We start from the raw sequence: 22,788 nt of genomic DNA on the forward strand, positions 1-22,788 counted from the left end.
CTCTACGGACAATTCCTTCAACCTCATGTCTTGGTTTTTGCTCTGACATGCACTGTCAACTGTGGAACCTTATATAGACAGTTGTGTGTCTTTCCAAATCATGTCCAATGAATTTAGTTTACCACAGCTGGACTCCAATCAAGTTGTAGAAACATCTCAAGGATAATCAATTGAAACATGATGCACCTGAGCTCAATTTCGAGTCTCGTAGGAAAGGGTCTGAATACTTATGTAAATAAGGTATGTCTGTTTTTATTTAGAAAAAAATAACAAAAATGTCTAAAAACCAGTTTTCGATTTTGTCATTATGGGGTATTGTGTGTAGATTGATTAGGAAGACAAATTATTTAATCAATTTTAGAATAAGTGAAGGGTTGTGAATACTTTCCGAATGCACTGTATAACCATACGGCTTTACAAATGGTGTAAATACCACAACAGCACATGGAAACATTGTCTGTTTGCTGGGTTTACATTTAAAGTTGTTTATGAATGTGTCAATAACTATCTACATAAAGCGTTCTAATATTTACAAATGTAGCGATAACAACTCATGAGTTAATGAGCAAACATTAAAACCTTGTGATTTTTTTTACTGGACATTATAGTAAGTCGTTATCCATTTAGAAATAACAACCTCAGTAAATGTGTGTTCAATTGTAATGTTTTGGTTGTCTGTGTTTCTCCCCAACAGCTCATCAAATGGTGTTGTGTTCATTGGCAGGTAAGTGTTTATTTACACTGAACGAAAATATAAACGCAACATGCAACAATTTCAACGATTTTATTGAGTTGCATTTCATACAAGGAAATCAGTCAATTGAAATACATTAATTAGCCCCTAATCTATGGGTTTCACATGACTGGGAATACAAATATGCATCTGTTGGTCACAGATACCTTAAAAATAAAAGGTAGGGGCGTGGATCAAAAAAACAGTCAGTATCTGGTGTGACCACCACTTGCCTCATGCAGCGCGACACATTTCTTTCGCATAGAGATGTTCAGGCTGTTGATTGTGGCCTATGGAATGTTGTCCGACTCCTATTCAGTGAATGCGCAATGTTGCTGGATATTGGCAGGCACTGGAACACGCTGCCGTACACATAGATCCAGAGCATCCCAAACATGCTCAATGGGTGACATGTCTGGTGAGTATGCAGACCATGGAAGAACTGTGACATTTTCATCTTCCAGGAATTGTGTACAGAGTCTTGCGACATGGGGCCGTGCAATATCATGCTGAAAGATGAGTTGATGGCGGCGGATGAATGGAACAACAATGAGGATCTCGTCACGGTATCTCTGTGCATTCAAATTGCCATCGATAAAGCTATATTGTGTTCGTTGTCCGTAGCTTATGCCTGCCCATACCATAACCCCACCGCCACCATGGGGCACTCTGTTCACAACGTTGACATCGGCAAACCGCTCGCCCACAGAATGCCATAAACGCTGTCTGCCATCTTCCTGGTACAGTTGAAACCGGGATTCATCCGTGAAGAGCACACTTCTCCTGTGTGCCAGCGGCACTCCGATTTGACACACTGAACTCTATCTGAGAAGTAGTTGGTGAACCAGGCGAGGCATTTGAAAACAAAGGAGAGCCGCACACTCTAGGAGCTCAGATGCAAAAATGTAATGTCCAACGTTTCGACAGCCAAGCTGTCTTCATCAGGGTATAATCACAAACACTGCGGGTTGACTCGTTTATATAGTGTCAAAAGACAGACAGGTGTCTGTAATCATGGCCAAATGTGGCCTAATATCATTGGTTAATTCTCAAATATAAAAAATGGCATACAAAGAACACCATACAAAAAACAAATGGATAGCATACGGTCATAGATTCATTTTAGACTACACAAGCTTATAAACAATTACAATGGCAAAGTCACAATAATCACAAGAATGGCTTCAGATCAAAGTCTACGTTGAGACCGAAGGGAGCAAGGGTCTTTAAGTTAAAGATCCAGGCAGCCTCTCGTTTTAACAATACATTATCAAGGTCACCCCCTCTCCTAGGGAGGGTGACATGTTCGATGCCAATATAACGCAGAGACGAAATTGAGTGGTCAAGTTTGAGTCAAGTTTTTGCACCTGATGGTGCTACGATGCTCTGAGATACGTACTTTTAATTTGCGCTTAGTTTTACCCACATCATTTTTTACCACAAGGACAAGTTATAAGATAAATAACTGCCTTAGTGGAGCACGTAATAACACCTTTGATTGGGATCTGTTTCCCTGTTTGTGGGTGTTTGAAGGATCTACATTTATAAGTGCCATTGCATTGAGCACAGCCATTACACTTGTAATTTCCATCCAGTAGGGGCGCAAATAGACGTTGTTCAGGACTATCTTGGGGGTGGGAAATCAGAGTTTACCAATTGGTCTCTGAGATTTCTTCCCCGCGAGAATACGACCAAGGGAAGGTCTGAAAACACATTTCCGAGATTGTCTTCGGATTTTAGAATGGGCCAATTTGTTCAGAGCACTTTGAATAGCGGGTAGTTAGAATGCAAGAATGCGTCTTTTTGCGAGACTGACATTGAAAAAGGTAATGTCTCGTTTTGTTTTGAATTTTCTCAATGGCAAAATTAATCTGATCATTTTTGTACCCCCTCTCCTTGAATTTTCTTTGCGTCTCAGCCATATTTCTGTCGAAATCTGATTGTTTTTTGCAAATTCTTTTGATTCGACAGAATTGGCTGTAGGGCAAACTGTTTTTCAAGGGAAGTGGGTGACAACTATCAGCCCTCAACAAACTGTTACGATCAGTAGGTTTCCTGTAAAGATCAGTGTATAGAACATTATCTTCACACAAGATCAGAAGATCAAGAAAACTGATTTGACGTGTATCAGATTGCATAGTAAATCTCAAATGTTCAGAACAGGAGTTAAGAAAAGCATGGAATGCCTGGAGCTGTTTTGCATCACCCCTCCATAGAACAAAAATATCATCAATATACCGTTTCCAAATAATGATGTTAGGCAAAAAAAAATTGGGGAGAGGATTGAAAATAGACTGTTTCTCCATGTAACCCACAGACAAATTAGCATAGTTAGGAGCCATGGGGGATCCCATAGCAGTACCCTTTGTCTGAATAAATAAATCATTTAGAAACATGAAATAGTTATGTGTGAGTACTATTTCAGCGAATGTTATAATGCAGGCACTGGAAGGTAGTTCATTAGGGTCACGTTGCAGAAGGAAATGTTCCATAGCTTCATTACCGCCCTCGTGTGGAATATTTGTGTATAACGACTCCACATCAAAAGTAACTAACAAGGTATTCTCAGGGAGAGGATCAAGAGATTCAATGATAGAGATCATACTGATGGTGTCCTTTACAAAGGAGGGGAGCTGTTCTGCGAGTGGTCTAATAAAAAAGTCAACAAAAGTAGATAGAGGGGCCGTTACTGCATCAATGCCCGCTACAATAGGGCGCCCTGGAGGTAAAGTATAGAAGGTGGCAATTTTAGGGTGTTGAATAGCCAAAAAGTCATGTTCTTTTTTGGTTATCTGACCAGAACTTAAATAGCCATCTTGGACAGTTAAGATAGTATTCTGAAATTGAGAAGTGGGGTCAATTCTGAGTTTCTTGTAAAAGGTGTTATCAAGCAGCTGTCTATGACACTAATTTACATAAGCTGTCCTATCCATGAGTACAACCGACCCACCCTTGTCAGCAGGACGAATAAGGACTGACGTATCGGATTGTAAATCAAGCAAAGCTTGTTTTTCATCCTTAGGTAAATGATGGAAAGATTTGGACTCCTGTTTGTTCTTAAGGAGATGAGCAACATCTTTTTCAACAAGTCTGCAATATGTCTCGATAGAGCGATTGCGATTGGCTGGAGGTATAAAATAACTCTTGCTTCTAAAAGGAGTCGGAGTCTGTGCAGGTGAGTAACCTACTGGTTCAATAGAAATGTCAAGATTAGGGGAGCTAAAGTATTCCCTTCAACGGATGTTTCTAAAAAACGTAAACATGTCTACCTTTACATCAAAGTCGTTGCACTGGGTTGTAGGCACAAAAGATAACCCTTTATTAAGCAAAGAGACATGGGCAGGGCTCAATATCTTGCTTGATAAATTAAAAACACTCAGTCCCGTGGGTTCTGGGACCGTGTGAACGGTTGCCTCTGATAGTCGTTTCTTCTTACCCCGTCGGGTGCGGCATCTCGTCGAGTTGCTAAAGGGGGTGCTGAGATGTTGGCCGGGGTAGGGGTAGCCAGACGTAGAAAAATGCTTATTAAAATGATCGATTATCGTAGATTTATCGGTGATGACAACGTTTTAAGGGTTATACTAACATGTTTTTTTTGGGGGGGCGGGTTCTGTACATTTGTTTTGGCCCCTCAGTCTATTTTAAAACATATATATAGGTCAATCATCGTGCTATATGCATCTCATATTGTTGGTTTAAAAAATCCAACAAAGGGTTAGTGCCGTTGAGCTCAGTGTTGTGTGCAGGCGGGTGTTGGGTGGAATCGGTGACCAGACCAGAGAATAACCACATTAGTGGGCCAGGATTTCCTGTTTTGTATATGCTCTTCTCTGTCATTGTAACTCTAACACCGGAAACTTGTAGATCACACATTGATATCTTTTACATGGAGGTAGCATTGCCAGAGCCTGGTAATTTAACTCTCAATTTTGGTTCATCAGAATTTTAGTTTTGCTCATCATTTGTATTATAACTTGAAAACAGTTAAATCTGGGGTAAATATTGCAATAATTTACTGCCAAGTGTTGGCGATAATCATACCTGATATTGGAGGATATTACAAGGATCAAGATGGGGACAATTCTACTCTTTATGGCATTAGGTGAGTATTGCAGTAACTAAGTTTTCATAAAGGAAGGTCTTTCAAGTGCATTACATGAACAACAATATACTATATATAGATTGGTATCTGTGACTTCTGCTTTATCCAACTACAGTATGATATTGTCTCTGTCTAGCGTAGCCTTGTTTCAATAGCCTAGGATGTATATATTGGATATTAATCTCTGCAACGCAATTTTAACAGGCTAATTTGTGAATTCTGGTATCCATGAAACGTTGCTAATGAATTACTTGTTACAGAGAGTCACAGAATCAAACCAACCTAGAACAAAGGACTCATTCCGATTTCCAGTTCTCATTACCGCTTTCTAGTCTCACACAGCTGTGACTTACAAGTTAGAAGTTGATGTGCTTGGTGTACATATCCCAGAAAGGTTGTGCAATCTTGCAATTATAAACTTTGATAGAAAACCTATCAAAATAGATAGGATCTTGAAACCGTGGAGAGGGAAACACCTGTCCATCTACGGGAAAATTACACTGATTAATTCTCTAGTGATATCGCAGTTTACGTATTCATTCATGGCTCTACCGACTCGAGGAGTCTGTTTTTCCAGCAGGCTACTAAAAGAGGCACATCCAAAGTTCATAAGGGGGCTTTTTGCTGTTATACAGAGTAAAACCAATAATTTTCAGTGGATTGACAATGGAACCCTGTTTTAAAGTATCCTCCTTTTAAATGCAGAATAAAAATTACAGCAAATAATATGGCTAAACTCCATGTACAAGAAAGGTATCATGTTTATGAATCAGAGTGTGAAGAAGGATGGTCAAATTGTCACACAAGCAATTAACATACGTATATTGAGAAGTATTAATACAAAAGAATATGTAGCGATGTGTGCTGAGAGTCGGGAAGCAAGTTCAGTGAGTGAGTGTTTTAAATAAATAAACACAACATAATACAAAAATAAGAAACACAAACAACGCACAGAACTGACACAGAAACACCCGGGGAAGGAACCAAAGGAAGTGACATGCAGTTGAAGTCGGAAGTTTACATACACCTTAGCCAAATACATTTAAACTCAGTTTTCACAATTCCTGACAATTAATCTTAGTAAAGATTCCCTGTCTTAAGTCAGTTAGGATCACCACTTTATTTTAAGAATGTGAAATGTCAGAATAATAGTAGAGAGAATGATTTATTTCAGCTTTTATTTCTCTCATCACATTCCCAGTGGGTCAGAAGTTTACATACACTCAATTAGTATTTGATAGCATTGCCTTTAAATTGTTTAACTCGGGTCAAACGTTTCAGGTATCCTTCCACAAGCTTCCCACAATAAGTTAAATGAATTTTGGCCCATTCCTCCTGACAGAGCTGTTGTAACTGATTCAGGTTTGTAGGCCTCCTTGCTCGCACACGCTTTTTCAGTTCTGCCCACAAATGTTCTATAGGATTGAGGTCAGGGCTTTGTGATGGCCATTCCAATACCTTGACTTTGTTGTCCTTAAGCCATTTTGCCACAACTTTGGAAGTATGCTTGGGGTCATTGTTCATTTGGAAGACCCATTTGCGAACAAGCTTTAACTTTCTGACTGATGTCTTGAGATGTTGCTTCAATATATCCACATAATTTTCCTACCTCGTGATGTCATCTATTTTGTGAAGTGCACCAGTCCCTACTGCAGCAAAGCACCCCCACAACATGATGCTGCCACCCCCGTGCTTCACGGTTGGGATGATGTTCTTCGGCTTGCAAGCCACCCCCTTTTTCCTCCAAACATAATGATGGTAATTATGGCCAAACAGTTCTATTTTTGTTTCATCAGACCAGAGGACATTTCTCAAAAAGTACGATCTTTGTCCCCATGTGCAGTTGCAAACCGTAGTCTGGCTTTTTTATGGCGGTTTTGTAGCAGTGGCTTCTTCCTTGCTGAGCGGCCTTTCAGGTTATGTCGATATAGGACTAGTTTTACTGTGGATATACAGTTGAAGTCGGAAGTTTACATACACTTAGGTTGGAGTCATTAAAACTTGTTTTTCAACCACTCCACAAATGTCTTGTTAACAAACTATAGTTTTGGCAAGTCGGTTAGGACATCTACTTTGTGCATGACACAAGTCATGTTTCCAACAATTGTCTACAGACAAATCATTTCACTTATAACTCACTTTATCACAATTCCAGTCGGACATTAGTTTACATACACTAAGTGGACTGTGCCTTTAAACAGCTTGGAAAATTCCAGAAAATGATGTCATGGCTTTAGAAGCTTCTGATAGGCTAATTGACATCATTGGAGTCAATTGTAGGTGTACCTGTGGATGTATTTCAAGGCCAACCTTCAAACTCAGTGCCTCTTTGCTTGACATCATGGGAAAATCCAAAGAAATCAGCCAAGACCTCAGCAAAAAAATTGTAGACCTCCACAATTCTGATTCATCCTTGGGAGCAATTTCCAAACGCCTGAAGGTACCACGTTCATCTGTACAAACAAGAGTACGCAGGTATAAACACCATGGGAAATAAATGTATGAATGAAGTAGATTGTCGTCCTCCAATTAAAAACCACAAATGTCTTAAAATGACTTAAGATCGAAAGGTTTGACATCTCTCAATTGCATATGTTTCAAGAAGTTGGGAACAGATGTTTTTGTCCCATCGCAATGGCATCGGGTTCATGAACTGACATACAAAACAACAATTGACGCATTAATCCGTACTTTTCAACTTAAACTATTATATACAATGCCGCCATGGAAGTAACGCTACAAATAATGCTATTTGACCAAGAAGGAGAGTGATGGAGTGCTGCTGTAACGATTGTCGTCTACTTCGGACGAGGAATAGGACGGATCGGACCAATACGCAGCGTGGTAAGTGTCCATGTTAATTTATTAACTGAACACGAAAAGACAAAATAACAAAGTGAATGTAACAAACAAAAATCGAAACAGTCCTGAAAGGTGAAAACACAAAACAGGAAACAACTACCCACAAACACAGGTGGGAACAGGCTACCTAAGTATGGTTCTCAATCAGAGACAACGATAGACAGCTGCCTCTGATTGGGAACCATACCAGGCCAAACACAGAAATACAAATCATAGAACAAAAACATGCCCACCCCAACTCACCCCCTACCAAACCAAAATAGAGACATAAAAAGGAACTAAGGTCAGGACGTGACAGCTGCATCAGATGACCTGTCCTCCACAATCACCCAACCTCAACCCAATTGAGATGGTTTGGGATGGAGTTGGACTGCAGAGTGAAGGAAAAGCAGTCAACAAGTGCTAAGCATATGTGGGAATTCCTTCAAGACTGTTGGAAAAGCATTCCAGTTGAAGCTGGTTGAGAAAATGCCAAGAGTGTGCAAAGCTGTCATCAAGGTAAAGGATGGCTACTTTGAAGAATCTCACATTTAAAATATATTTTGATTGGTTTGCACTTTTTTGGTTACTACATGATATTCCGTAGTCACCCCCTTGGCATTTTTCCTATGTTGTTGCCTTACAACCTGGAATTAAAATGTTTTTGGGGGGTTTGTATCATTTGATTTACACAACATGCCTACCACTTCGAAGATGCAAAATATTTTTTCTTGTGAAACAAACAAGAAATAAGACAAAAAAACTGAAAACTTGAGTGTGCATAACTATTCACCCCCCCCCAAAGTCAATACCTTATAGCCACCTTTTGCAGCAATTAAGACAATGGGAACTAACAGTACTCCCGTAAGGCGCAAAAACACAACGCACCTTACTATAATAACCACATGCGTAATACACTGAGGAAAGCCTCCACAAGCAACAAGAAAATAATCCCGCACAAACCTAAGCGGGGAAACAGGGGTAAATATACACACAGAAATTACAGCAAATGAAAACCAGGTGTGAATGAACCAAAGACAAAACAAACGGAAAAGGAAACATGGATCGGTGATGGCTAGTAGGCCGGCGACGCCGACCGCCGAGCACCGCCTGAACAAGGAGAGGAACCACCTTCAGTGAAAGTCGTGACACAAGGGGGTGAATTTTTTTGCAAGGCACTGGATATCATTTTTTCTATTTTCCACCAAGTCCTCCAACTAGAATCTAGAACTCGAAACTACAATCTGAGTAAATGTAACACAAGCTATATCTGACATACGTTTTTACATTAGCTCGGTGGTAGTTTATCCAAATAAAAATCGTATTTTCAGTAGTTATTTACTCTTTTGACATGTAGCGGTGTAGCTAACTACTGAAACTACCTACTGTATTTTTTTTCTGTCCTGAACCACTGGGCTAAGCCGATGCACTCTCTCCTATCTGGCTCACATAGATCTCCCTACACTGTTAACATTTGACTCTAGACTTAAGTATTCTTCCAGTCATGTTTTTTTAAACATTTTGTATTATGTAACATTTCAGATTTACATATGATAATTTTTCAGGAGGACTTTTTGATATAGTGAGTTACTTTGTCAAAGTAACTTTAGTTACGCGAACTATATTTCTCTCAATGGCAGCTTTACAGTAGCTCAACTTCTTCCTCCATAGACATAATTGGTAGCTTCCTAACTATATTTTCAGAGTAGTTCCCCAACACTGCTGACATATTATATAAGGAAAAAACATTAGTCAACATCAAGTGGAGAAACTTTTTAACAAAGTAAAGAGTTGAGAGTCATTTAATAGCATTTTGCAGAAAGCAGGAAGAAGGAAGAGTGCCATATTATGTGAAACTGATTCCAAAAATTTAAGTTTCACTTGTATACAAAACTGTTGGTCTGTGAGAGCCTGGCAAATGTTAACCACAACAAGTTAACTACTCTACATGAGAAGTACATCTCTAACAGGGCAGTTTCACAAAGGAAATGATTGAGCTTGACATGCAGTGCATTCGGAAAGTATTCAGACCACTTCACTTTTTCCACATTTTCCAAGCTTGGCACGCCTGTATTTGGGGAGTTTCTCCCGTTCTTCTCTCCAGATCGTTTCAAGCTGTGTCAGGATAAATGGACGCTGCACAGCTATTTTCAGGTCTCTCCAGAGATGCTCGATTGGGTGCAAGTCCGAGCTCTGGCTGGGCCACTCAAGGACATTCAGAGAAATGTCCCGAAGCAGCTCCTGCATTGTCTTGGTTGTGGTCCTGAGCTCTCTGGAGCAGGTTTTCATCAAGGATCTCTCTGTACTTTGCTTCGTTGATCTTTCCCTCGATCCTGACTAGTCTCCCAGTCCCTGCCTCTGAAAAACATCCGCACAGCATGATGCTGCCACCACCATGCTTCACCGTAAAGATGGTATTGGCCAGGTGATGATCGGTGCCTGGTTTCCTCCACACGTAACACTTGGCATTCAGGCCAAAGAGTTCAATCTTGGTTTCATCAGACCAGAGAATCTTGTTTCTCATGGTTTCAGAGTCCTTTAGTTGCCTTTTGGCAGACTCCAAGCGGGCTGTAATGTGCCTTTTACTGAGGAGCGGCTTCCGTCTGGCCACTCTACCATAAAGGCCTGATTGGTGGACTGCTGCAGAGATTGTTGTCCTTCTGGAAAGTTCTCCCATCTCCGAAGAGGAACTCTGGAGCTCTGTCAGAGTGACCATCGGGTTCTTGGTCACCTCCCTGACCAAGGCCCTTCAACCCCGTTTGCTCAGTTAGGCCAGGCGGCCAGCTATAGGAAGAGTCTTGGTGGTTTCAAACTTCTTTAATTTAAGAATGATGGAGGCCACTGTGTTCTTGGGGACCTTCAATGCTGCAGACATTTTTTTGGTAGCCTTTCCCAGATCTGTGCCTCGACACAATCCTGTCTCGGAGCTCTACGGACAATTCCTTCAACCTCATGTCTTGGTTTTTGCTCTGACATGCACTGTCAACTGTGGAACCTTATATAGACAGTTGTGTGTCTTTCCAAATCATGTCCAATGAATTTAGTTTACCACAGCTGGACTCCAATCAAGTTGTAGAAACATCTCAAGGATAATCAATTGAAACATGATGCACCTGAGCTCAATTTCGAGTCTCGTAGGAAAGGGTCTGAATACTTATGTAAATAAGGTATGTCTGTTTTTATTTAGAAAAAAATAACAAAAATGTCTAAAAACCAGTTTTCGATTTTGTCATTATGGGGTATTGTGTGTAGATTGATTAGGAAGACAAATTATTTAATCAATTTTAGAATAAGTGAAGGGTTGTGAATACTTTCCGAATGCACTGTATAACCATACGGCTTTACAAATGGTGTAAATACCACAACAGCACATGGAAACATTGTCTGTTTGCTGGGTTTACATTTAAAGTTGTTTATGAATGTGTCAATAACTATCTACATAAAGCGTTCTAATATTTACAAATGTAGCGATAACAACTCATGAGTTAATGAGCAAACATTAAAACCTTGTGATTTTTTTTACTGGACATTATAGTAAGTCGTTATCCATTTAGAAATAACAACCTCAGTAAATGTGTGTTCAATTGTAATGTTTTGGTTGTCTGTGTTTCTCCCCAACAGCTCATCAAATGGTGTTGTGTTCATTGGCAGGTAAGTGTTTATTTACACTGAACGAAAATATAAACGCAACATGCAACAATTTCAACGATTTTATTGAGTTGCATTTCATACAAGGAAATCAGTCAATTGAAATACATTAATTAGCCCCTAATCTATGGGTTTCACATGACTGGGAATACAAATATGCATCTGTTGGTCACAGATACCTTAAAAATAAAAGGTAGGGGCGTGGATCAAAAAAACAGTCAGTATCTGGTGTGACCACCACTTGCCTCATGCAGCGCGACACATTTCTTTCGCATAGAGATGTTCAGGCTGTTGATTGTGGCCTATGGAATGTTGTCCGACTCCTATTCAGTGAATGCGCAATGTTGCTGGATATTGGCAGGCACTGGAACACGCTGCCGTACACATAGATCCAGAGCATCCCAAACATGCTCAATGGGTGACATGTCTGGTGAGTATGCAGACCATGGAAGAACTGTGACATTTTCATCTTCCAGGAATTGTGTACAGAGTCTTGCGACATGGGGCCGTGCAATATCATGCTGAAAGATGAGTTGATGGCGGCGGATGAATGGAACAACAATGAGGATCTCGTCACGGTATCTCTGTGCATTCAAATTGCCATCGATAAAGCTATATTGTGTTCGTTGTCCGTAGCTTATGCCTGCCCATACCATAACCCCACCGCCACCATGGGGCACTCTGTTCACAACGTTGACATCGGCAAACCGCTCGCCCACAGAATGCCATAAACGCTGTCTGCCATCTTCCTGGTACAGTTGAAACCGGGATTCATCCGTGAAGAGCACACTTCTCCTGTGTGCCAGCGGCCATGGAAGGTGAGCATTTGCCCACTGAAGACGGTTACGACACCGAACTGCAGTCAGTTCAAGACCCTGGGGAGGACGACGAACACTCAGATAAGCTTCCCTGTGACGGTTTCTGACAAACCTATTTTCATCAGCTGTCTGGATGGCTGGTCTCAGATGATCCCACTGGTGAAGAAGCCAGATGTGGAGGTCCTGGACTGGTGTGGTTACATGTGGTCTGCGGTTGTGAGGCCGGTTGGCCGTACTGCCAAATTCTCTAAAACAAAGTTGGAGACGGCTTATGGCAGAGAAATGAACATTTAAATCTCTGGCAACAGCTCTGGTGGACATTCATAGAGTCAGCATGACAATTGCACGCTCCCTCAAAACTTGAGGCATCTGTGGCATTGTGTTTTGTGACAAAACTACATATTTTAGAGTGGCCTTTTACTGTCTCCAGTTGTGTAATGATCATGCTGTTTAATCAGCTTCTTGATATGACACACCTGTCATGTGGATGGATTATCTTGGTGAAGGAGAAATGCTCATTAAGAAGGATGTAAACAAATTTGTGTACAAAGATTTGAAAGAAAAGGCTTTTGTGCATATGGAACATTTCTGGGATGTTTTATTTCAGGTCATGAAACATGGGACCAAAATATTACATTTTTGTTCAGCGTACATGTGAACACAAGTCCCCAAAAGGTTTTAAGTAGCATGTTTGAATATCATTTAAATACATTTAAAAGTACACATAAAATAAGTCCAAAAAGATTAAGTAGCACGTTTGTAACAAAACTTTGAATAGAACATATTTGACCATACTGACAGTGTTAATTTGCTTATTTGCTTATTGATCATTATTAATCATTTTTCCTATCATTTCTCTTCCTCTTTGTGAGCTGGTGAAGAGATCAGGCTGATCAATGGCACTAGTCGCTGCTCGGGGACAGTAGAGATTCTTTACAAGGGCCAGTGGGGACGAGTGTGTGGCCAGATGTGGGACGTAAACGATGCCAATGTGGTGTGTGGCCAGCTGGGCTGTGGGAGGGCTGTGAGTGTCCAAGGTAGTGCCCACGTAGGTCAGGGCAGTGGTGGCAGGCCTACTTGGCTGGATGATGTTGGGTGTAAAGGCACTGAGAGCTCCCTCACAGAATGCTCACATGGAGGATTGAAACACCATGACTGTTTACAGGCTCAAGATGCCAGAGTTGTCTGCTCAGGTAAGAAAAGTCCCTCTGTTGCTATTGCGGTTGATAAAAGTCGAAATACCTTGATTTTAGTTGTGTCAACTTGGTATCGATTTTGTTGAATATTATACTGTAAGGCTTCCATTTCCTCTTTACTTTTCTTATTTCATTCCTAGTTAAACCTAATATCAGACTGGTCAATGGGAGTGACCTCTGCTCTGGGAGGGTGGAGGTCTATCAAACTGGTCACTGGCGAACCGTGTGCGACGATGTGTGGGACTTGAATGATGCTGCTGTGGTTTGCAGACAGCTTGCCTGTGGGAGAGCTGATAGTGCCCCAGAGAGGGCCTACTTTGGTCAGGGCAGTGGGCCCATCTGGCAGGATGATGTTGGCTGCTCTGGCACGGAGTGCTCCATCATACAGTGCTCACACACAAGAGGAGGAACACATAACTGTAAGCATGGTAACGACGCAGGTGTTATTTGTTCAGGTAAGGGAGTCTCTTTGCCTTGTCTAGACTTGAGTTTTATCAGCATTTGGTTTGAATGGTTTGAATTGTGCAGAAAGGTCTCGTCATAAAGTAAATCCTAAAAAGCATATTACTGCAGTGTTGTAGCCTGCTCTGCCACCTAGTGGAGAGTTGACCGTTGCACAAAGAAACTTGACCCAGGCCTGACTTGGTGCTACTTGACCAGATGGGGGCAGCCTAGAACAGAGCATGTGTCTAAGACAGTATGAAGATGAGCAGATACAGTGCCTTCAGAATGTATTTACACCCCTTGAGTTATACCACTTTGTTGTGTTACAGCCACAACGAAACATGTATTAAATAGATTATTTCTCTCACCCATCTACACACAATAGCCCATAATGACAAAGGGAAAACATGTTTTTAGAAATGTTTCAAATATATTGAAAATGAAATACAGAAATATCTCATTTACATAAGTATTTACACCCCTGAGTCAATACATGTTAGAATCACCTTTGGCAGTGATTACAGCTGTAAGTCTTTCTGGGTAAATCTCGAAGAGCTTTGCACACCTGGATTGTACCATTTTTGCATATTACATTCAATGTCGTCTTGGTAAGTTACTCCTGTGTATATTTGGCTTTGTGTTTTAGGTTATTGTTCTGTTGAAAGATGAATTTGTCTCCGGGTGTTTGTTGGAAAGCAGACTGAACCAGGTTTTCCTCTAAGATTTTCCCTGTGCTTAGCTCTATTTCGTTTATTTTTCTTCCCTAAAAAACTCCCTAGTCCTTACCGATGACAGGCATACCCATAACACACTGGAGGTTGGTGGCACCTTAATTGGGGAGAACGGGTTCATGGTAATGGCTGGAGCGGAATTAGTGGAATGGTATCAAATACATGGTTTCAATGTAGTTGATGCCATTCCATTCACTCGGTTCCAGCCGTTATAATGAACCGTCGTCCCCTCGTTAGCCTCCACTGCCATAACATGAGGCAGCCAGTGGTACTCAGTGATGTGTTGTGTTGGATTTGCCCCAAACATAACACTTTGTATTCAAGAAATAAAGTTAATTTATTTGCCACATTTTTTGCAGTTCTACTTTAGTGCCTTGTTGCAAACAAGATGCATGTTTTGGAATATTTGCATTCTATACAGGCTTCCTTCTTTTCACTCTGTCATTTAGGTTAGTATTGTGGAGTAACTACAATGTTGTTGTTCCATCCTCAGTTTTCTCCTATTACAGCCATTAAACAATGTAACTGTTTCAAAGTCTCATGGTGAAATTGAATCTGTGTATGAAGTCCACTGCTCGACTGAGGGACCTTACAGATAGTTTTATGTGCAGGGTACAGAGATGAAATAGTCATTCAAAAATCATGTTGAACACAATTATTCCACACAGAATGCAACTTATGTGACTTGTTAAAAACTTCTTATGGGTGCAATCCCGTTAACGGGATGATATGACAACAGCCAGTGAAAGTGCAGGGCGCCAAATTCAAACAACAAATCTCATAATTAAAATTCCTCAAACATACATGTATCTTATACCATTTTAGAGGTAATCTTGTTGTTAATCAGACCACAGTGTCCGATTTCAAAAAAGGCTTTACAGCGAAAGCACCACAAACGATTATGTTAGGTCACTGCAAAATCACAGAAACACAGCCAAAGACAGGAGTCACAAAAAGCAGAAAGAGATAAAATTAATCACTAACCTTTGATGATCTTCATCAGATGACACTCATAGGACTTCATGTTACACAATACATATATGTTTTGTTCGATTAAGTTCATATTTATATCCAAAAACCTCAGTTTACATTGGCGCCATGTTCAGAAATGCCTCCAAAATATCCGGAGAAATTGCAGAGAGCCACGTCAAATAACATAAATACTCATCATAAACTTTGATGAAAGATACATGTTTTACATAGAATTAAAGATGCACTTGTTCTTAATGCAACCGCTGTGACAGATTTCTAAAAGCTTTCCGGCAAAAGCACAATATTCAATAATCTGAGAACAGCGTTCAGCCACAAAAGGAGGCCATACAGTTACCCGCCAAATTGTGCAGTCAACAAAACTCATAAAAAGCATTATAAATCTTCACTTACCTTTGCTGATCTTCGTCGGAATGCACTCCCAGGACTCCCACTTCCACAAGAAATGTTTGTTTTGTTCGGTAATGTCCATAATTTATGTCCAAGTAGCTACTTTTGTTAGCGCGTTTAGTACACAAATCCAAACGCTCGTGCAGGACCAGCCGAACGTCGGACGAAAACTTCAAAAAGTTATATTACAGGTCGAATAAACTTGTCAAACTAAGTATAGAATCAATCTTCAGGATGTTGTTATCATAAATATTCAATAACGTTCCAACCGGAGAATTCCTTTGTGTCTATAGAAGTAATGGAACGCAAGTCCCTATCATGTGAAATGCGCATGACCAGGAAATGGCTCTCTGCCAGTAACCTGACTCATTCCCCTCTCATTCAGCCCCACATCACAGTAGAAGATACATTCCAGGTTCTACAGACTGTTGACGTCTAGTGGAAGCCGTAAGTGCAAACAGATCCATATCCTACTGTGTTTTCAATAGGCGATGAGTTGAAAATCGACCAACCTCAGATTTCTCACTTCCTGGTTGGATTTCTTCTCAGGTTTTTGCCTGCCATATGAGTTATTTTATACTCCCAGACATAATTCAAACAGTTGTAGAAACTTCAGAGTGTTTTCTATCCAATACTAATAATAATATGCATATATTAGCAACTATGACTGAGAAGCAGGCCGTTTACTCTGGGCACCTCTGTGCACCTTTCATCCAAGCTACTCAATACTGCCCCTGCAGCCATAAGTAGTTAAGCAAATTTTTACTACTGATCTTATTTAGGCTTGCCAAAACAAAGGGGTTGAATACTTATTGACTCAAGACTCTTCAGCTTTTCATTTTATATTAATTCGTTTGTTTTTTAACTCTGAAAATATAATTACACGGTATTGTTTGTAGTCCAGTGACACAAAATGTCAATTTTAATCTATTTTAAAATCAGCCTAAAACACAACAAAATGTGGAAAAAGACAAGGAGTATAAATACTTTCTGAAGGCTCCCCAGGTTGTTTTTACTGTTGCCTGACTAAACTATATGTCTTTGGCCAACAGGTGTTGTCTTGCAGAAGCCTTCACTCTCCACAGACCCGTCCTATTCTGCCTTCTTGCATGGAGAGGAGGTCCAACTCACCTGCACTCTTCCATCCCGTATCCCCTGTAATGCTGTGGAATTCATCTTCTATCTGAATGGAGACTCCGTCATGAATGTGACCGTTGGATCCTCACAGCCCAGGGCTACTTTAACAAAGTTTAAGATGGACGATTCACACCAGGGCAGTTACAGCTGTCTCTACAGAACCCTCTCCAACAGTCAAGACATCAGCTCCCCTTACAGCAACGTTACTAAAGGTGAGGTGGTAGTTGGGAAACAAGTGCTGCCTAATCTATATCTATATATTTAAGATTCAGAGCCTTGATAGAGATGAGAGACTGATTACCTTGTCCATCATACACACCTTTCTCAGTTTTCTCAGTTTTCTCAGGTGTGAATATGGAATCATATTACTGTCAAATTGCTGTTTACTTTCTTCCAAGTGGTCCTGCTACAGCCCAACATCTCTCTCAGTCCTCCAAATGGAGGGATGTTTTGGGAACCTCATGGGCCAGAGGTGATCAGGGGCCACAGCTTCTCCATCATCTGCTCCATTCAGCCACAGTATCCTGGAGGCCTCTTCTATCTGGACTTCTCTGGGTCCAACAGAACCGAGACTACGCCAGCAGTCAACCACTCTGCCTGCTTCCACTTCCCTGTTGCAGAGTATACAGACCAGGGGAAATACAGCTGCAGCTATGGAGTCAACATCTCCACCCGGTCATTCAGGTCGGCTAATAGTGAACTAGCTGTCACCATTAGAGGTAAAATAACACATGCTTAAAAAAAATGTTTAATAGCTTTTACGTGAGAGAAAAATCATAGTATTGTTAAATGATTCATAATCCTTCATATCACTATTTTTTGGTTTTTATATCCTATGAATTTGCCATCTACAAGTCTTGATCTGTAGGTCTAAACCTTGAAATACCTACCTTTTCCTCAGCATCTATGGTCCCCATCATTGTCTCTGGAGGGACTGGTGGACTAGCACTCCTGTTTCTGCTTCTGCTTGTCATCTGTCTAGTCAGCAGGAGGACAAGGAGGAGCAGCAAGCCATCTACAGAGACTGACCAGAGAGAATGTAAGTGATATCATTATACTGTAAACAAAGGCTGAATCTGAACTTAATTTACACCTTGAGCTTGAAAAGTTGAGTTAAGCAGTATCTCAAAATTGACTTAAAGACTTTTGTCGACATCATTTTGTTCGGATATTGTTTTTTTTTTAATCCCCAGAGTTTCCTGTTGCGAATATTAATTAGCAAATTGTTACGCAACAGGTATTGACAACAGACACAACAGAGGCGAGGACAACAAAGTAGAAGAGGAGGAGGTCTATGTGAATGTTGAAAACGTCTGTGACAAGAGAAGTCTGGAGAGAGGGAAGGGTGAAAAGAAGAAAGGGAATGAAAAAGGGCACAGCTATGGGAAAAAGGAGGATGCCTGTTTCAATGAGAAGGAGGGTGAAAGGGAGGGAAACGTTCGAAGGAAGCGTGTTTGTGGTGGGTCTCATGAGAAAGTGACTAGTGCAGACGACGATGAAGATTATGCTACTGTCTATGACAATGTTGTAGCGCACGACGTGATCGAAGACATTTATCAAAACTATTAGGAGAAGTAACAGTGGACTGTATGTCACTAAAGTCACTCATTGGCATCAACACATTGATCTGTAAATTAAGTTAAGTAATAATAACTCAGATGCAATAGTATAGCAACTACGGTTGCTATAGTTGACACTTAAACTAGACATATGACATAATGGTATTGCTCTATTTTATTTAGCTTTTTGTAACCAATCGAACTGTTCAGCATATTTGAACCATCAGTTCCAGTGTTGTTGAGGAACTAGCATTATGTATAAACTGTTGGGTGATTGCACTAAAAAGAACAGGATTCTCATCGCATGCTTTTGAGTTGAACTGTTATGTCTCCACTTCTTCTTTGATGAGGAGTAGAAGGTGTTCAACCAAGTGAGAAAAGGTCCAACCATAGAAATAATATGAGAACTGGTAAGTAAAAGGTGTGACTCTCGACTCACTATTTTGGGCCTTTGCCTTCCTAATCCACTTCCGTAGGTCAAGACCATCAAGCTCTCGCTTTTGATTCTCCCTGGTCTATCTATCATACAGGGCACGTGGGTTTTACTGAGAACAGAACTGTTTACCCTAGATGCAACAGCACAAATGAGGGAGTGACAGAGGAGCTGTGCACAGGAAATGCGTCCTCGTATAGAGTCAAATCTTACATTCACCAGACCGTCTGCGACAGAGACTGGTCATCACACGTTTTACCAGAAAGCTTCTACCAGAGAAAATACCTTCCATTATTTCTGCTAAATGACTTAAATGTAAATGTAAATGTAAATAGTCAAAATACCTATCAATGTTCAGTAAAGGGGTGGATTTTCTCAATCATATCATTGACCAATAAGGAAAGACTGACTTCTGCCAGATAATTGATAAAGGCAATTCATTTAATATTGATTGTTTATGCAAACACATTTTAGAATATGTTTTAAAATATTTCAATTCAGAATCCAATATCCATCCAATCCATCCCGTAAAAAAACTTAAGCACAGATTGGTCGCTTTAAAAAATAAAAATTTGCACACAGAAACTAGAGGCTATGAGTAACTTGGTCAAAAAGAATGGCACCGATGGCAACGATTGCCCTATGGGGGCGCTTTTATAAGCAGTCTCACTTAAACCTTAATATCCGTCACCCCATTTGACCTAGAGACTTGAAAGTTTGTATGGAGTTGTCTTTCCTCATGCTGAACAAATTTTCCTGAAGGATCCATAAGGTCAGTCAGGATAGATTTTCATCAACCTTGAACATTTTGGAAAACCTTTGAAAAACTTATTCTCATGATGAACCATAAATCCAAATAACACCAAATGGTACAATGGTACATCTCTTAACTTAACTTGTTGTTGTCTTAGTTGATTAGCTGTTGTTGTCTTACCCGTTGTTGTCTTAGCTAGCTCTCCCAATCAACACCTGGGATTGCTTTATGTCTCTCTCTAATGTCAATATGCCTTGTATACTGTTGTTTAGGATAGTTATCATTGTTTTAGTTTACTGCGGAGCCCCTAGTCCCACTCAACATGTCTCAGATACCTCTTTTGTCCCACCTCCCACACATGAGGTGACCTCACCCAGCATAACTAGTGCATCCAGAGATGCAACCTCTTATCGTCACTCAATGCCTAGGTTTACCTCCACTGTACCCGCACCCTACCATAACATACATTATTCCCTGAATCTGTCCTACCACGCCCAGAGATCTGCTCCTTTTATTGTCTGTCCCCAACGCAGTAGACGACCAGTTTTGATAGCCTTTAGCTGTACCCTCATCCTACTCCTCCTCTGTTCCTCGGGTGATGTAGAGGTTAACCCAGGCCCTGTGTGTCCCCAGGTGCTTTCATTTGTTGACTTCTGTAACCGTAAAAGCCCTGGTTTCATGCATGTTAAATTCAGAAGCCTCCTCCCTAAGTTTGTTTTACTCATTGCTTTTTTCTGTCAAGATAGAACTGCCAAAGGGGGAGGAGTTGCAATCTACTGCAGAGATAGCCTGAAAAGTTCTGTCATACTTTCTAGGTCCATGCCCAAACAGCTCGAGCTTCTAATTTTAAACATTAATCTCTCCAGAAATAAGTCTCTCACTGTTGCCTCCTGTTATAGACCCCCCTCAGCTCCCAGCTGTGCCCTGGACACCATATGTGAATTGATTGCCCCCCATCTATCTTCAGAGTTCGTTCTGTTAGGTGACCTAAACTGGGATATGCTTAACACCCCGGCAGTCCTACAATCTAAGCTAGATGCCCTCAATCTCACACAAATTAGGGCTAGACAATCTGGACCCTCTCTTTCTAAAATGATCTGCCGCCATTGTTGCAACCCCTATTACCAGTCTGTTCAACCTCTCTATCGTATCGTCCGAGATCCATAAAGATTGAAAAGCTGCCGCGGTCATCCCCCTCTTCAAAGGGGCTGACACTCTAGACCCAAACTGTTACAGACCTATATCCATCCTACCCTGCCTTTCTAAAATCTTCGAAAGCCAAGTTAACAAACAGATCACTGACCATTTCGAATCCCACCGTACCTTCTCCGCTGTGCAATCCGGTTTCCGAGCTGGTAACGGGTGCACCTCAGCCACGCTCAAGGTACTAAACGATATCATAACCGCCATCGATAAAGGACAGTACTGTGCAGCCGTCTTCATTGACCGGGCCAAAGCTTTCGACTCTATCAATCACCGCACTCTTATCGGCAAACTCAATAGCCTTGGCTTCTCAAATGACTGCCTCACCTGGTTCACCAACTACTTCTCAGATAGAGTTCAGTGTGTCAAATTGGAGGGCCTGTTGTCCGGACCTCTGGCAGTCTCTACGGGGGTACCACAGGGTTCAATTTTTGGGCCGACTCTTTTCTCTGTATATATCAATCAACGATGTCGCTCTTGCTGTGGGTGATTCCTTGATCCACCTCTAAGCAGACGACACCCTTCCGTATACATCTGGCCCTTCTTTGGACACTGTGTTAACAAACCTGCAAATGAGCTTCAACACCATACAACACTCCTTCCGTGGCCTCCAAGTGCTCTTAAACGCTAGTTAAACTAAATGCATGCTTTTCAAATCGATCGCTGCCTGAACCCGTCTGCCCGACTAGCATCACTACTCTGGACGGTTCTGACTTAGAATATGTGGACAACTACAAATACCTAGGTGTCTGGCTAGACTGTAAACGCTCCTTCCAGACTCATATTAAACATCTCCAATCCAAAATTAAATCTAGAATTGGCTTCCTATTTCGCAACAAAGCCTCTTTCACTCAGGCTGTCAAACATTCCCTCGTAAAACTGACTATCCTACCAGTCCCCTCAACTTCGGCGATGTCATTTACAAAATAGCCTCCTACTCAGCAAATTGGATGCAGTCTATCACAGTGCCACCCGTTTTGTCACCAAAGCCCCACATACCACCCACCACTGCGACCTGTATGCTCTTGTCGGCTGGCCCTCGCTACATATTTGCCGCCAGACCCACTGGCTCCAGGTCATCCATAAGTCTTTGCTAGGTAAAGCTCCACCTTATCTCAGCTCACTGGTCACCATAGCAACACCCACTCGTAGCACACGCTCCAGCAGGTATATCTCACTGGTCATCCCCAAAGCCAACACTACCTTTGGCCGCCTTTCCTTCCTGTTCTCTGCTGCCAATGACTGGAACGAACTGCAGAAATCAATGAAGCTGGAGACTCATATCTCATTCACTAACTTTAAGCATCAGCTATCTGAGCAGCTTACCGATCGCTGCAGCTGTACACAGCCCATCTGTAAATAGCCCACCCAACTACCTACCTCATCCCCATATTGTTTTATTTACTTTTTTGCTCTTTTGCACACAAGTATTTCTACTTGCACATCATCATCTGCACATCTATCACTCCAGCATTAATTTGCTAAATTGTAATTACTTCGCTACTATGGCCTATTTATTGCCTTACCTCCTTACGCCATTTGCACACACTGTAAATATACTTTTTGTATTGTGTTATTGACTGTACTTTTGTTTATCCCACGTGTAACTCTGTGTTGTTGTTTGTGTCCCACTGCTTTGCTTTATCTTGGTCAGGTCGCAGTTGTAAATGAGAACTTGTTCTCAACTGGGCTACCTGGTTAAATAAAGGTGATTTTTGTATTAATTTATTCAACACACCTGGTCTTCCTGGTCAGTTAAAGCAACATCCTGTATACCCTGCGGTTCTCCAGGAACAGGGTGGCCTTCCC

General features: G+C 41.2%; 1 protein-coding gene across 1 annotated transcript; it reads left to right on the forward strand.

Moving 5' to 3' along the window:
• The first annotated feature begins 4,572 nt into the window (after positions 1-4,572).
• Positions 4,573-22,703, forward strand: LOC139565411 (uncharacterized). Its single transcript, XM_071385730.1, has 8 exons — positions 4,573-4,835; positions 11,298-11,327; positions 13,015-13,335; positions 13,479-13,793; positions 16,946-17,242; positions 17,429-17,749; positions 17,932-18,069; positions 18,268-22,703. Exons 1-8 carry the CDS (start codon positions 4,805-4,807, stop codon positions 18,597-18,599), a joined length of 1,785 nt encoding a protein of 594 aa, XP_071241831.1. The 5' UTR covers positions 4,573-4,804; the 3' UTR covers positions 18,600-22,703.
• The last annotated feature ends 85 nt before the right edge of the window (positions 22,704-22,788 follow it).

Source organism: Salvelinus alpinus, chromosome 36 (genome assembly GCF_045679555.1).
Source record: "Salvelinus alpinus chromosome 36, SLU_Salpinus.1, whole genome shotgun sequence".
Taxonomy (NCBI): domain Eukaryota; kingdom Metazoa; phylum Chordata; class Actinopteri; order Salmoniformes; family Salmonidae; genus Salvelinus; species Salvelinus alpinus.

Coding starts and splice junctions, on each gene's coding strand:
- LOC139565411 (XM_071385730.1), top strand. CDS start 4,805: ATGGGGACAATTCTACTCTTTATGGCATTAG. Junction 4,836..11,297: donor TCTACTCTTTATGGCATTAG/GTGAGTATTGCA, acceptor TCTCCCCAACAG/CTCATCAAATGGTGTTGTGT. Junction 17,243..17,428: donor TTACAGCAACGTTACTAAAG/GTGAGGTGGTAG, acceptor CTTTCTTCCAAG/TGGTCCTGCTACAGCCCAAC.